Source organism: Molossus molossus, unplaced genomic scaffold (genome assembly GCF_014108415.1).
Source record: "Molossus molossus isolate mMolMol1 unplaced genomic scaffold, mMolMol1.p scaffold_m16_p_9, whole genome shotgun sequence".
Classification (NCBI taxonomy): Eukaryota; Metazoa; Chordata; class Mammalia; order Chiroptera; family Molossidae; genus Molossus; species Molossus molossus.
This window is the reverse complement of record NW_023425403.1, coordinates 96,671,592-96,686,783: the sequence shown is the minus strand read 5'-3', so window position 1 is coordinate 96,686,783 and position 15,192 is coordinate 96,671,592. Positions and strand designations below refer to the sequence as shown.

At 35.9% G+C, this 15,192-nt stretch overlaps 2 protein-coding genes across 3 annotated transcripts in view; one reads left to right on the top strand and one right to left on the bottom strand.

Moving 5' to 3' along the window:
* Nucleotides 1-11,594, top strand: part of INTS6 (integrator complex subunit 6) — a 106,100-nt gene extending 94,506 nt beyond the window's left edge. Inside the window, exons 13-18 of one of the 2 annotated variants that reach the window (XM_036250507.1) lie at nt 827-953; nt 1,801-1,943; nt 2,159-2,390; nt 7,385-7,756; nt 8,761-8,854; nt 10,963-11,594. In XM_036250507.1, coding sequence (XP_036106400.1) covers nt 827-953; nt 1,801-1,943; nt 2,159-2,390; nt 7,385-7,756; nt 8,761-8,854; nt 10,963-11,056 — 1,062 coding nt within the window. In that variant the 3' untranslated portion in view covers nt 11,057-11,594. The remainder of the gene's footprint in view (nt 1-826; nt 954-1,800; nt 1,944-2,158; nt 2,391-7,384; nt 7,757-8,760; nt 8,855-10,962) is intronic. The other variant, XM_036250508.1, reaches the window with a different exon arrangement.
* A 3,286-nt stretch (nt 11,595-14,880) lies between these two features.
* SERPINE3 (serpin family E member 3) overlaps nt 14,881-15,192 on the bottom strand; it is a 33,238-nt gene continuing 32,926 nt past the window's right edge. The window contains 2 exon segments of the mRNA XM_036249808.1: nt 14,881-14,990; nt 14,993-15,016. Of these exon segments, the coding sequence (XP_036105701.1) occupies nt 14,881-14,990; nt 14,993-15,016 (134 nt within the window).

Sequence of the window (15,192 nt, the reverse complement as noted above, 5' to 3'; positions counted from 1 at the left end):
TCAACATTTTATTAGTCGGGTAGTTCTAGGCCAGGTGAAGCATGTTGGGCCATGTAGGTAGGTTGGCTCCCAGTCTTGGTGTGGTGGCCTCCTTTTGGGACCCAATGAAATAGTCATCTTTATCTTCTGAGCTGGGTGCTCTAGGATTGATCTCTGTGTGGGTTATGTGGGCTCTCCTAATGAATTTGGTTCTTGATTGCTCTTGTTCATTTGTAGGTGGGCTCAGGGTTGTTAACTATGAGTTTCAACCCTAGCCTTGTTGGCGCCTGGATCTGCTCTTCATGGAGCTCACTGGAGTTTTCTCTGATGTAGTTGGATCTGGCCCCTTGGGTGTGGGTCCCTGACCTCTTGGGCAGTTCTCTGGTGTAGACCAATGTGAATCACTGTCCCTGCCTGGTTCTTGGCCTCCTGGCTGGACCCAGGAGGGTGTGGTCCCAAGTAGTCATATGAGCTGGGTTTCCCTAGCCCAGAGGCTTGATCGCCTTCAGGGCTAGCCACTTGTATATATTTGTTCTAGGCTGCTTTCCCTTTCCCCACAGCACTGGGCTTTGGGGGATATCAGGTCCAATCAGGGTGGTTTACTCAGATTTGTGTTTGGGGTGGTGCTGTAGCTTACAGGAGAGGCAAGCAGTCTCTTCCTCTCCTTACAATGCCTCTGTTCTGCCTGGGTTGCTGATGCCCCACTCCAAGCTGGTGAGATTGTTCTGTTTTTTAAGTTAATTAATTAACTTGTATGTCTTATTTTCAAACCTATGCTGCAAGGTTGAGATTTTAGTCTTTTAATTCTCTGTTTTTAAATAATTTTGTCTTTGAATATTTTCAATAGGATTTAAAGCCACAGACATTTAGAAATGCGTATGATATACCAAGACGGAATCTTTTGGATCACTTAACAAGAATGAGATTTAATCTTATGAAGAGCACCCGTAGATTTCTTAAAGGACAGGATGAAGGTTAGATCATGGTTTTAATATTGGTATTCTTTTTGTGTGTAAATTTTTCTTTATATTAAAAAACAAAATGGTAATACTATAACTCTGTAAAAATTATATTATAAATATATATTATATTATAAAAAGTATTACATTCTCATTGTAAGTACAAACAAATGAAGTAAAAAGTCACCTTTGATTTTCTACATTTCTTTCTACCATCACTCTTGCCCCAGATTCTATTCCCCAAATGTAACAACCTTTGTTAACAGCTTAGTTTCCTTTCTTGGTTTTTTGTTCATTCGTACACACAGTTACACAGACACAGACAGTTATTTTCTTATGATATACTGATATCTGATGCTTTGACTCTGGGTGGACAGTACTGTCATGTTCTGGTATTTCTTCAACCATATCCATGGCATTACTAAATCAAGTCAGATGAGAATTTAACCCTTTGCTATCTCTGATGTAAGCATTCAATTTATAGCTGTATATAAAAAGGGTTATATATGTGATTTTTTTTCCTGTATATTCTGCTATAATTAAATTGTGTATATTTAGAATAGAGTAGAAGAGACATTCCTTTTCATGGTAAAGTTACATATTGCTAACTATGCACTGAAATTAGCTGCAGTATTTTTGTTTTGTTCAGAAGATAAAATCAATGATTTTAAATTTTATTTAAAAAATCTCAAAGAGTTTTATGTCAATATTTATAATAGCAACACATTAATTTAGAGTATGTGGTAAGGGAATTCTGCCTAGAATAACACCAGTAGCATTCATATGTAAAATAAAGTATGTAATAATTAGAATAGGTGTTAGTAAGGTTAACTTTTGTTGTTGCTCTGTTTTGTTCAAAAAGATCAAGTACACAGTGTTCCTATAGCACAAATGGGGAATTACCAGGAATACCTCAAGCAAGTACCTTCTCCACTAAGGGAACTTGATCCTGATCAGCCTCGAAGGTTGCATACATTTGGCAACCCTTTTAAGCTGGATAAAAAGGTAAATTTGAAATGTTTCATTATATAATTTGTTTGTGCTAGGTACTGTAGATTTAACAGTTCTTCATTTAACTAAGTAAGCCAAAGCTATTTTCTTGGTAGAGTATCTAATTAATGTCAACATAGTTCAATATAGTTGTTTTAATGGGAATGGGAATTAGTTGTGCCATTTAAAAACTGTTTGTAAATCCAGGGAAATTATATACTTTGCTGTAGGGTATGATGATAGATGAAGCAGATGAATTTGTGGCTGGACCTCAAAATAAACATAAACGACCTGGAGAACCAAATATGCAAGGGATCCCTAAGCGACGTCGCTGTATGTCTCCACTGTTAAGAGGCAGACAACAGAATCCAGTTGTGAACAATCATATTGGAGGAAAAGGACCACCTATACCTATGACTCAAGCACAGCCAGATCTTATCAAACCCCTTCCTCTTCATAAAGGTATGAGTTTAAAAAACAAAGCAAAACAAAACATTATTTGCTGCTTTTTGGTTCTTCAGAGAAGAGATTTTTAAATAGATTATAGGAAAAAATTGATGAAGTCCAAGAGCGTCTAGAGAAGATCTTTATTCTAAATTGGCATTTGATTCTTCTTCTTCTTATTATTATTTTGTTAATACTCATCCGAGGATATTTTTCCCTTGATTTTTAGAGTAGAAGGGAGCGGTAGGGAAGAGAGAGAGAAACATTGATGTGAGAGAGACACATCAATTGGTTACCTCCTACTCGTGCCCTGACTGAGGCTGGGCATTGAACCTGCAATCCAGGTATGTCCTCTTGACCAGGAATCAAACCCAGGGGTCAACGCTCTAACCACTGTGCAACACTGGCCAGGGTGGCATGTAATTATTTTTGTATTTTTTAAATGAATGTTTGTTGAACATTTTATATGTTCATTATGCTTTATTAGTGATCATAATCTGTAGTATTATTTGCAAATGTTAAGTAATTTGAAATAATAGTTTTTAAAGGGGTATTATAAGTACCCATAGAAAGATGGTTTTCAATATCAGTTTAATGCAATAATTACTAAATACCTATGCTATTTTAGATAGTACTAGGCATTGAGGTATAGCAGTGATCAAGACAGTGCTTTCAGCTTTCACTTACCATGCATAAGAAAAGAAAGTCATTGGACACTTCATTAGAAGTGTGGTGAATCTTATAAAGGGGAAGTCAAGTGTGTTGTGGTTGTATTTGGTGTGAAGATTTAACTTGGTGAATGGAGTCATGGTACTTTACTAGGAAGTTGTTTAAACCAATACTTGGAGGGTGAGTGGACTTTGTTAACTAAAGGTGTACATTTGCATATTCTAGAGGAGTAGTCTAAGAAGAGTATACAGTAAAGAGAAAGGCATTGAGGGTATGAAAATTCTAGTATACCAAGTGTGTTGGGAATGAAATAAGGTGAAAACTGAAGATAGAAACCAGATCATGGGGGGCCTTTGGAAGCCATTGTAAAGATTCTAGAGTATTTTAATGACAGTGAGAATCCACTGAAAGGTGTAAAGAGGTGGTAGTGACTGGATATGATTAGCATTTTATAAAAACTGTGAGATGTGTGGAATGTTAACAGGGAGGAAGAATAAGAGTGGAGGTAGGGTACCGTCAATGAACTGATAGACTTATGAATTGTAGGTAGTGATTATTCATGGCTTATAACATTTTAACTGGAAGGAAAACAAATATTATATATCTCCTGATGAAATTATTCAGTACTACCTCTGAAGTCTTAGCTCACCAACCCTCATTTTTTTGTTAACATCAACCTGATCACGCCTCTAGATCTAACTACCAATTTATAGAAAATAAAGGGACAGAGTATGTTAAATGACAAAACAGGGATACAATTAGTAAAATCCAGATTATGGAAAACTTTATAGGACAAAAATCTGGTGTGCATGTGTGTGTTTATGTGTGTTTCCAGGAAAATGCATAGAAAAAAGAGAGATACAAAAGGACTTTGTAGATTCAAAGGTAGTTAAGAGACATATAAACCAATTGTAATTTGGGTCCTGATTTGGACTCTGAATCAAATAAAACCTAACTTTTCCATAGACAGAAATATATACGATAATTAAAATTGTGGACACTGGTTGTTAATTTAATGTTAAATAATTATTTTGGGTGTACAGGAACCAGTTAGGAAACCCAGGGAAGAGTTAATGGTGACCTGGCTGTGGGGTTGCAAGGAAAAATGTATTTGAGAAATAGTTGGACATATCAACAAAGGACATGGCGATGACTGGATAGGATACTGGAGCCAGGGCAAGGAAAGAATCTTGAGAGACACCGAGTACATGATGTCAGGGTTGGAGTGGAAGAGTAATATTAGTTTAGAAGTGTATATTAGATAGCCAGGTGGACACTTTAAGTTAGAAGATGATTATTTTGAGTTCTGGAACTCAGAAGAAGAGGATTGGCTAGAGAGGTGGCTATGGGAGGCAACTTAACCCCCATTAAAGTTAATAAAGTCTCACTCGGGAAACAATGAGGGGGAAAACGGAGCCTAAAACAGGACCTTGAAAGTGCCAATGTTAGAGGAGATAGAAGGTTCAGAAAAGGGACTGAGAAAGAAGAATCAGAGAAATAGGAAAAGTTAGGAAAATATTTAGTGTCATGGAAGCTAAAGGAAAGGAAAATTGAGTGATTGGTAGTCTTACATACTTCTTATACAGATCAATCAAGAAGAAGATTAGAAAGGTTCACGGGGTTGGGAACCTTTTTTCTGTCAAGGGCCATTTGGATATTCACTGGCCATACAAAATTATCAACTTAAAAATGAGCCTGCTATGATTTGGTCAGACTAATTTGGTGAGGCGTATGATGTTAGCTGGTATTGATTTCGCGGACCAGACACCTGTGACTTAGCAAGAGTAATTTTGGTGGAGTAAAGGGGACAGAAGACTGTAGAAGAGGGTTGAAGAGTGAGAGATGAGAAAATGGAGACAAACAGCCATTTGAAGAAATTTAGCTGTGATGGGTAGGTAGAAAAGGAGGGTGTAGTTAGAAGATGTCATGGGATTAAAATGGTGATTTTACTTTGTTTTTAGGATGATAGAGGGCTGAGCATGTTTAAATATGGGTGAAATGGAACCAATAGAAAGGGAGTGGTTGAAGATGAAGCTGACAAAAGCTGAAGACACAAAATCACTGAGAAAGCTGAAGGGAATGGGTTCAGGCCCCTGATAAAAGAATGCTGCTTCCATTGAAGCCTAAAGAGTGTAGATGCAAGTTTAGTGGTGGGAAGCAAGGGAAGTTCCCATCCCACGGCTCTGCTTTCCTTCCTCTGTGAAGCAGGAGGTGGTGTTTACTGCTGAGAGGGAAGGAGAGTGGGAAAATCAGAGATGCGAAGAGAGTGGAGAAGGTTTGAATGATCTTTTGGTGGGAGAGGGAGAAGAGGTAGTAGTAATAAGGTTGCCAGAGGCAGTGCCAATATCAAAGTACAGGTGGTGATTGTGACTACTCTGCAGCTGGGTCATGTTTCTCCAGGAGTGCTCATCATTGCAAGTACAGATCCAGAGCAAGCAGATCGATAGAATGATCAGTTGTGGGGTTTTGCCTGGCTAGTGTCAACGGGAGAACAAAAGAATGAGAGAATTTAGGACATTGCTAAAAAGTGATACGTTATGGGGTATGTTAGATAAGAAAATGGGTATCTATAAAGAATCTGATTAATAGGGATAAAGTAGAAGAGTCTCTAGAGTAAAAGTCTAGCTGAGGTAAAGAGCGATAGCAGGAATATTGCAAAGATAAGGTTACTCTTTATCTTAGTATTTGTGTTTGACTTGAGAGGCACACATATAGTTGAAAACATTCTTTGGAGATGAGGAATTGAGAGGCCAGGTTCTTGGCAGGTTATCTGCTTAGACATTGAAGTCTTGTACTACAGCACTTCTCAAACTTGAATGTGTATGCTAATCAACTTGGGGGATAGTAAAACTAGATTCTGAATCACTGAGTTGGGGTGGAACTTTATTTTTATTTATTCATTTATTTATTTTTATCCTCACCCAAGGACATTTTTGCATTTATCTTCAGATAGAGCAGGAGGGAGAGAGGGAGGAAGAGAGAGAGGGAAACATCAATGTGAGAGAGACACATTGAGTGGTTGCCAACCACACCATCCCAACTGGGGCTGGGGACAAACTGCAACCAAGGTACACTCCCTTAGTGGGAACTGAACCTGGGTCTCTCCGGTCCGTGGGCTGACGCTCTAAGTGCCGAGCCAAACTGGCCTGGAACTTCAGATGAGCATTTCTTGCAAGTTGCCCGATGGTGCTAATGCTTCTTGTCCACAGATCACACTTTGAGTTGTAAGGACGTAGAATGATGTCCTGAGGAACTTGGAGGTGGGAGGAAGTCTGAACTAGGTACTGGAGACATGTAACCACAGAGATAGTGATGAGGAGAGAGGATGAGTGATGTGACATAGTTGAGCCTTAAAAGAGCAAGAGTTTTTATAAGAGTGTGTAGAAAAAGGATCTTTAGTGGTACTGGGAATTGAAGGAATTAGGGAGTCCACATCCATGGAGAGTGAGAGAAAGTCGTTTCTATTTCAGGTGTGAAAAGGAGAGCAGTTTCTTTGTAGGAAAATGGTTTCAGTTAAAAAAAGGAGGGGTTGTGGAAGATATTCAGTAAAGTTTGCATATCATGGAATAGAATTTAGGAGACAGTCAGAAATTCAAGAGATTTTTTGGGGGATAATTACATTTTGAACACAGTTAAGTGAGGAAAGTAGATGAATTCAGCTGTTGTCCTAGAGATCTGGTGAGCATTCAGGAAATAGAATTCAGCTGCTTTCTGTGGGGAGCAAGTGTAATAATCTAATGTTAAGTGGCAAGGTGGTAAGCTTTTAAGTCTAGCTGTCTAATGAGCTGAAGTGGGTACCGGGTTGTTCTGCATTACTCAAGTAATGAAGACCAGATGGACGAGTATAAAAAAAGGATGTACTATGAAATGACCTGTTTGGTGGTATGTTCCCTGAAGAATAGTGAACATTTTAAAATCCCTGTGTTCACTTTTGCCTCTTAAGTGATTAACAGATGTGTAAGGCAATTGTAGGTTGGAATGAATTAGGGCTAAAGAAAGGATAAGCATGCTATTTTTGATCATAGATATTTCCCTAAACCATTAAGACCCTACTTGTCAATAAAATTGCCATGAAAAAAATAGAGAAGTAAAAGTTGAAGTTGGCCTTATTTTACTTTTCCTAAGGGCAGAAATTATACAGATTTTATAAATATTTTGAATGTTTCACTTTGAATCCACCATATCTTTATCAAAGTGTAGGAATCACATCACCTTATATGTTAATTTGCATCAGTCAAGGAAATCAGTTATGATTTGCTGCGATGGTATTTCTTTGAAGACTTCTTTACTGTGTGTTTTGAAATTGTCTCTTATAATTTTTTCCCCCTTATCTTTGTTTTTAGGTTCAGAAACCAATAATGATTCGACAGTAGATGATGTGGTTGAAAATCATGTTGCTGACCAACTTTCATCAGATATTACACCAAATGCTATGGATACTGAATTTTCAACATCTTCTCCAGCCAATTTACTGGAACGACCAACCAATCATACAGAGGCTCTTGGTCATGATCATTTAGGAACTAATGACCTTGCTGTTGGTGGATTTTTAGAAAATCATGAGGAGCCAAGAGATAAAGTACAATGTCCTGAAGAGAATATACCAGCATCTTCACTCAACAAAGCAAAGAAGTTGGTGCATTGCAGAAGCCATGAAGAAGTCAACACTGAACTAAAAGCACAAATAATGAAAGAGATTCGAAAGCCAGGAAGAAGTAAGTGTAATTAGACACAAACCTCAAATTTGATTTCTGTGTGTGACCAAAAAACAAAACAAAAAAATCAAATTAACTAAAAGTGTATATCTGATTCTATATCAGTCTTGAACAATATATAAGCTATGTGATCTTATATTTGTCAACTGACAAATATTTTCTATATCCAAAGTACTATGCTAGGTATGGTTAGCAGGAGAGACTGAGAACACAGGAGAAGCACACAGATAAATTACACATAGTTCCTACATGACAGGAATCCATCTCGAGTATTCTTCTAGTCAGCAACTAGAATTTCAATGTAGCAGCAAGCCCCAAGAGATGTAGGGAATATTAAAAAACTTCAGCATAGTGCCTACCACTATGTTTAAGATTTAAACTATGATGGTGATGAGGGATGTGTTTAGGTAAAAAAATTAATAAAACTAAAGTTATGAAAGTCATCTATTATGTGAAAAAAAAAAAACTTTGTGGGATAAAATTTCAATATTGCTTGCATACATTCAGAAGGTGTTGACCGATCACCTGTTACAATGGTCCAGAAATGGATAAGACTCAGTCCCTGCCATTTAGGATCTTACAGTCCTTGGCAGAGTTTTATGTGAAAACTTGAAACTGAAATAGCACTCTTAATCTGTTTTATTATTTTTTCTTTATATATCCCCCACCTCCCAAGCCCTCATTCCTCCATATTGCCTGTAGTTTAGAATTTATATTATAAGGGTGTAGTTTTGTAAAGGTCACTGCTTACTTTTCAGAGGTCCTAACAATAAGCTATTCACTCTTCTAAACTTTGATACCTAAATAGGAACTTTCACCAAAAGAAAAGTGGTTAAGTTATTTTATCTTTGTTGGTGTATGCTGAAATATATGTATAGTCTTGAGTGATCAGTGAAAATTTTATGTAGAATGTTTTTGTCTTAGTATATCTTGTAAACTGCAATAGAAAAATATTGAGTGCAAAGGAAAGCCACTTAATTTTTCTTTTTTGCTTCTCTTTTAAGAATATGAAAGAATCTTCACTTTACTGAAGCATGTGCAAGGCAGTTTACAAACAAGACTAATATTTTTACAAAATGTCATTAAAGAAGCATCAAGGTAAGTCATCTGTTGAACATTATAGTCACTATTTTAATAGTTTATCTAATGTGTTATGCTTGTACATGACACACACATTTTCACACACACAAGCGCTTCTGTCTTTTTTAATTTACTGAAAGAAGTTCACTTTAAAAAAGAGCCACACAAATATTCTTTAGAACTTGAATCCTTTCTTCCTACAAAGTCCAGATACTTGCATAATTCTTTATTCTTAACTCTGTGGCTTTTGTTATCTTTATATTTTATAGCCATTATATTTTCTCCTTTGTATTTTTGGACTACTGTTAATCAGCGATTAGTAATAACCTTGAAAGGCAATATTTTAATGTGGTTCACTTGTATGTGGGAAAACATGTAATTAAGGGACCAGTGTTGGACAAATGGGCCTTATTCTGATTGCTTCAGTAGCCCAGGATTATGTACTTTAGTACTATAAGGAATGTGGATCAAGATTATAAATTGTGCTCTGGCTGGTGTTGCTCAGTGGTTAGAGCGTTGGCCTGTGGACCAGAGAGACCGGGTTTGGTTCCTGCTAAGGGCCTGTACCTCGGTTACAGTTTGTCCCTGGCCCCAGATGGGGTCATGTGGGTGGCAGCCAGTCGATGTGTCTCACATTGATGTTTCTCTCTTTCTTCCTCTCTCCTTCCCACTCTATCTGGAGATAAATGCAAAAATGTCCTCCGGTGAGGATAAAAAAAAAATTTTTTTTTTTTTAAAGATTATAAATTGTAACTCCATAGTGCAGTTAACTGGAAAGCATAGTTTCATGAGTTTAGTGAATATAATAATTATTTTTTATTTTTTCTCTAATACTTTTAGTATTGTAAGAAACTTAGGGTTTATCTTATCTGACCTTCCAAATATGTCTGTTCTTTAATTGATCCCCCAATTTCTTCCATGCTACATTTAAAGTTTGTTTTAGATTGGGCAGATAATTCTGTGTGTGTGTGTGTGTGTGTGTGAGGCGGGGGATTTAGGGGGGCTAGAGCATAGGCCACTTCAAAGGTGCAAGATAAGGAGATAACTTTTTATATTATTTGTTTTGAGTATTTAACCTGTGTTGCTCTTTATGTGACATTCTGTCAACTCAAACGTCATCATGGATTTAGCCTGCACTCTACTTCTGCCACATTTTAGAGCAGCAATTTTCAACCGGTGTGCCTCAAGAATTTTTAAAACATGCCACACCTGACTATTTAGTCAGGGGGCACTGACCTCTTTTCCCTTAGATTGTCAAATCAAAAATGACAACAGCCAACACAATAACCAGTGTGAATGAATCAAAATTATAGCTTTATTTTTGTCAGATAGGCAAAAACTATATATTTTTTTGTGTGTGCCGCAAAATTTTAGTAATTATGTGTGTCATGAGATGAGAAAGGTTGAAAATTACTGTTTTAGAGAGTTGTGTAATAGTATGGTGGTTACAAGTAGAGAGGAAGTGGGTATAGATGAGGCAGTGTTTTGGGATATTCTAAAAAGCATCAGCAGTATTAGTGCTTATGTAGATGAATGTAATTTTGGAGTACTATATTTATTACTGAAAAAAATTTAAAACTGCAACTTGAACTTTACCTGTTTTGAATATTTTGTACTAAAGATGTCTAATGATCCTTGATTTGCTAGTTTTCAAATTATAATGGCAGAACACCGTGGTTTTTAAGTGCTACTACCCAGCTTTCATTTCATCTAACATTTTGTAGAGGATTATATTCATACTTTGTTCACATTCCTTTTAACCTTCAACTTTCAAAGGACATAAGAAGAAGCTATGGGAGTCATTGCTTTGGGAGCCTGAATTTTGCTGCAATATTAGTAATCGTTGTATATATTAGGTTGTTTTTCCTTTTTCTTTTTGATTGTGGAAGGAATAACCTCTTTCTCTTAAGCCTGGGTTGTTTGTTTTAGGAACAAACTATAGGACAGTACTGATAAAAAGAATTTGCTAGTCTTCTAGCAGATTTTATATATCATAAAATTTTTGATTTTTAATTTTCATTTCACTTTGAAAAATATTCCCAAGGCAGTTTCTTTTTAAGAAAAACATACTGATATGTAATTTATCTGTTAAAAAGAAATTGAGATTGCTATTTTTTTTTATACAGGTTTAAAAAACGAATGCTAATAGAACAACTGGAGAACTTCTTGGATGAAATTCATCGAAGAGCCAATCAGATCAACCATATTAATAGCAATTAAAAGAAAACAGAATGTGGCCACTTATTTCACTATATCTTCTCCAAACACAAAGTAAATACAAGACTGTTGTAATTTTGCATTCATTTTTGACATGCATTGTTGGCTATTTGAAATACTAAGAGCAAGTCTACAGATCCTTTTCTCATCATTTTACAGTGACCTTTTCTTCATTTTGGTTTATTTTTGTAATGTGAAAAGTATCACTCTAAAAAACATTTTTATTTAACAAACTAAAAATATTCCTTCAAATCTCTTGCTTGTCATTGACTCTTGCGTGTCAATTTCCCTCAGGTTCTATTTTCTTAAACCAACCTTTAAAATTGTCACCTCTGTTAAGGTTGAACTTTGCCAAAAAAAAAAATAAAATAAAAAAGAAGTTACTTTGTAATTTTTGGGGAAAAAAGCACATACATTAAAACTAGTTAATGTTTTGTATATACAGTTATTTTGGATATATTATTGTAAGTTGTACAAATGTATTTTGAAGAATATTTAAGAAAAGCACTTTTGTTATTCCATCAATAAATGCTCTATTTTACTCTTGTGTGGTTTAGGAAATAATCACATTTAAAGAAATCATTTAAAATCATCTTAAGATAATGGAATTTTAAAAGCTTTGCTTTTAAGCATTGGAAAAATACATGGCTTGAAGTTCATGTTTGTTAAACCTAAGTGTAATCACATGGTACATAATCTGCATTGTCTTTTTACTATATGTTCTTAGCTTTTGTTGGTCACACCAACGTACTCCCATTTCTGCCTAGAAAATGGAAACTATCTGTAGCAGATAGGCAGATACTTTAAAAGCTATTTTAAAAGCAGACACCTTTGAACATTATTGGTTTCCTTACTTCAGCCCCTTTCCTTTCTCACTAGGAGTGTGGATGGCTCAGAGTTGAAACTGTTATTTAGAGAGTTGTAAGTTTGGGGCACATGACATACTCTGAAATATCTAGCCTTTAGCAACTTGATGCCATGCTTACAAAAGTCCCATAACAAATTGAGGGTTCAAGGAGGATCTCTTTGTTCTACTCTGCTGTTCTTACACTTAAACTCTCCATTTTATTCAGAAGCTAAATGGAGAGGAAACACATTTAAGATGACTGTTCATTTTGCATTACCCCTGATTACCTGGGACAAGGAAAAACAAACACGATTCATTGTCAGCCCACAGTAAAGTGACCTCATGTGTCCTCACTGAGGAAATGACCCTATGACCTGTCTCTCTCACCATTCATATATCACTGCTGTGCCTTGTAGCGCTTTTGGGGTAACCAGTAGAAAAAGAAGCTTAAAATGCATTTAGATTAAGTAGGTGAAATAAATTTGTAAAATTGAAGTATTTTGGGGTTCATAACATTTGAAAATTACATACCCTTATCTTTTTACACTTTAGCAGACACTTTTTAAATTTTAAGGGTATAGCATAATGAAATTAACTTTTTATGAAGAGAAGCATAGATGAAAGTGGAGAACATGTTTGAAATCTGTTGATTTTAGTCTAGGGGATTTGAAACTCTCCCAATGCAGAAGACAAACCCTGTCAAGAAAAAGAAGCGTGTATGTTATATAGTATTTTCATATGCAATTCTTTAAACCTTTTTTACCTCTACCAAATACCTTTAAGTAAAGCAGGATATTACTTAATGGAATTGTTAAGGTAATTACCTACAGTCACATTGCTAAATTCAGCAAGAGCTACACAAAATCCAGAATATATTGTCTGGTCTTAAATTATATGTATTTAGGTTCTGAGATTAATGGAAGGGATTACATACTACAAGTCATTCAGATAAAAGATCATGCATAAGAATATTTAGGAAAGGGATTCAGTCTATTCCAATATTTAGTGTTCTTAATAAAAAAATACTCATTTTTGTTTCAAAGGTTGCTTATGAGGTAATAATCCTTTAGACCTTGACCTTTAACCCATTTTGGGGGGATGAACCCTAGAGGGAGCTGGGAAGAAGCAGTCTGTTCAATCTCTTCTTTTTGTCTAATTCTCTGCCATCATACACTACACACTAGATTTTAGGTTTGGAAATCTAGTCACTAGGTTTGGAACCCATTGAAGCAAGCTTACTATCCTATCTCAGGTTTTCTACATTTTAAGAAATGGCATATTAGTTCAATTAGTGAAATGCTGTAGAATTCTTATAAGCAAAGGGGAAGGGGAGTATACTTGAGGAAAATATGTCTTTTAGGTCCTTTAGATCACTGGATGACTTTAGGCTGGACAAATGATATTTTTCAACAGTTAAATCTTGAGATTAAGCTAGTTCTTAATGGTCTCATACGTGTCCCATTTGTCAGTTGAGTCATTATTTTCCCTTATTAGTAAGATTGATCGATTTGATGTACTGAAGGCTGAGACTCATTTTTATCTTCAGAAGAGTGTCCACTTTGCCTTGTGTGATGTGGGCAGGTACCTCCCAGAAAGAGAAGTAAATTAATTCACAGGGACTATAGATGTGTGGCAGATTATGGCACTGGATTTGGATTGGCCTTATGTTTTCATTCCCTGTTTACTAAGGTAGTTCTGCAAACTCCTATCATTGAAATAGTGATGTGTCCTTTACCACTTCAAAGATTTTACAGTCATTTTTATGCAGTTGAATTCCAAAAAAGAAATTGTTCTCTTTTAACCGTCATCAACCTTTATTGGCTATCAGCTTTTGATAATTACTGCCCTGTTCAAATTTAGTCTCCTGTCTCTTTCTTGAGGGAATAGAACCTGTCATTTTTTTCATCTCATTTTTGACATGTATCCTTTCTAAGAGAGGACTTTCTGTTGCCTGTGTGTGACGTTACTATCTAATATGTATGAGGTTGGGATGATTACTAGCAGGACATATTCTGTTGATGGACATTTTCTCCTAAAATAGATTATTTCCTAGTGAATAATCATTTTCATCCTTTTTGTCACAAAAGTGTTCCTTTGATTTCTAGCACAAGTTACAGCGGTATGCAAATGATTCTCAGATAAAATGATGTTGACAGTATTTCCTTAACAATTTGTGTAAAGCCTATGCGTAATTTTCATTCTAACTTTTGACTTTTTTCTCTCCATAAATAAAAATAATGCCTGATGTTTAGTTAAAGTAGATCCACTTTTGCTTGATTTTATTAGTCTTGTTCCATACCATTTTCTTTTAACATGTTGTTTAGACTTGCCAACAACTCTTTACTGAGAATCTCTTTTCCTTCCTAGGCTGATAAATATTTGCCAGAGTGGGAGGGAACATTAAGAGGAATAATTTGAATACTTTGTTCAATGTTATTGACGCTAAAGGACTTCTGCTCCTTATGTGCTAAGAATTTGCCTGTGCCATACCATTTTTTGGATTAAGATATGAGGTTGTATAGTAGGAATTAAAATTACAAGGGCAAACATTTGATTTTTGTGTAATTTCAGCAAATTTGAGAAAGATCAACAGACTATAAAAATCTGGTGTGTGCATTTGCTAGACCACTAGGGTTGCTGAGAGTCAGAGGATTCTTGGATACTCTAGTGGCCTGAAGGAACTATCTTTTATCCTACAATGATGACAAAGCTCGGTAACTGCTGGAAAAGTCAAGATTTATTATTTATTTTACTTTTTTCTAAGTTTCCACAGAACTAGAAACCTGAATTTTAAAACCCTATATCAACTATGAGTGAGCTGAGAGAGGAGGGTGAAAAACCCACAGAGGATATTAGTTTCCCTTTTAGTTATGAGACGTTCTTGCTCGGGATACACGACAGCAGCTGGGGAGCTTCTGACGCGCCACAGGAACCACAGGGAAATGCCTGTAGACTCCAGTGGGCACAGGAGCTCTTGTTGCTAGAGAGACGCTGATACATATTTAAATTCTAACGAAACATACTGTGATATACCTGTGTTGTGTTCTCTCAGGAAAAAGATGAATGGCCAATCTGCTTTAAAAATAGGAATCGAGACCTTTTTAGTAAAAATAAAGCTGCAGGAAAGATAGTAAATAGAAGAATCCCATTGCATTTTGTATTTATTTGTGGAAAGTAACTATTGAGATTGGAGATGAAGTCAGTTATATCCCTTGATTTTTGAAGAAGTAAAGCATCCTAATTAGAGAGATGATGGGGTAAAAGGGAAGAAATTAAAGAAAAATATACCACT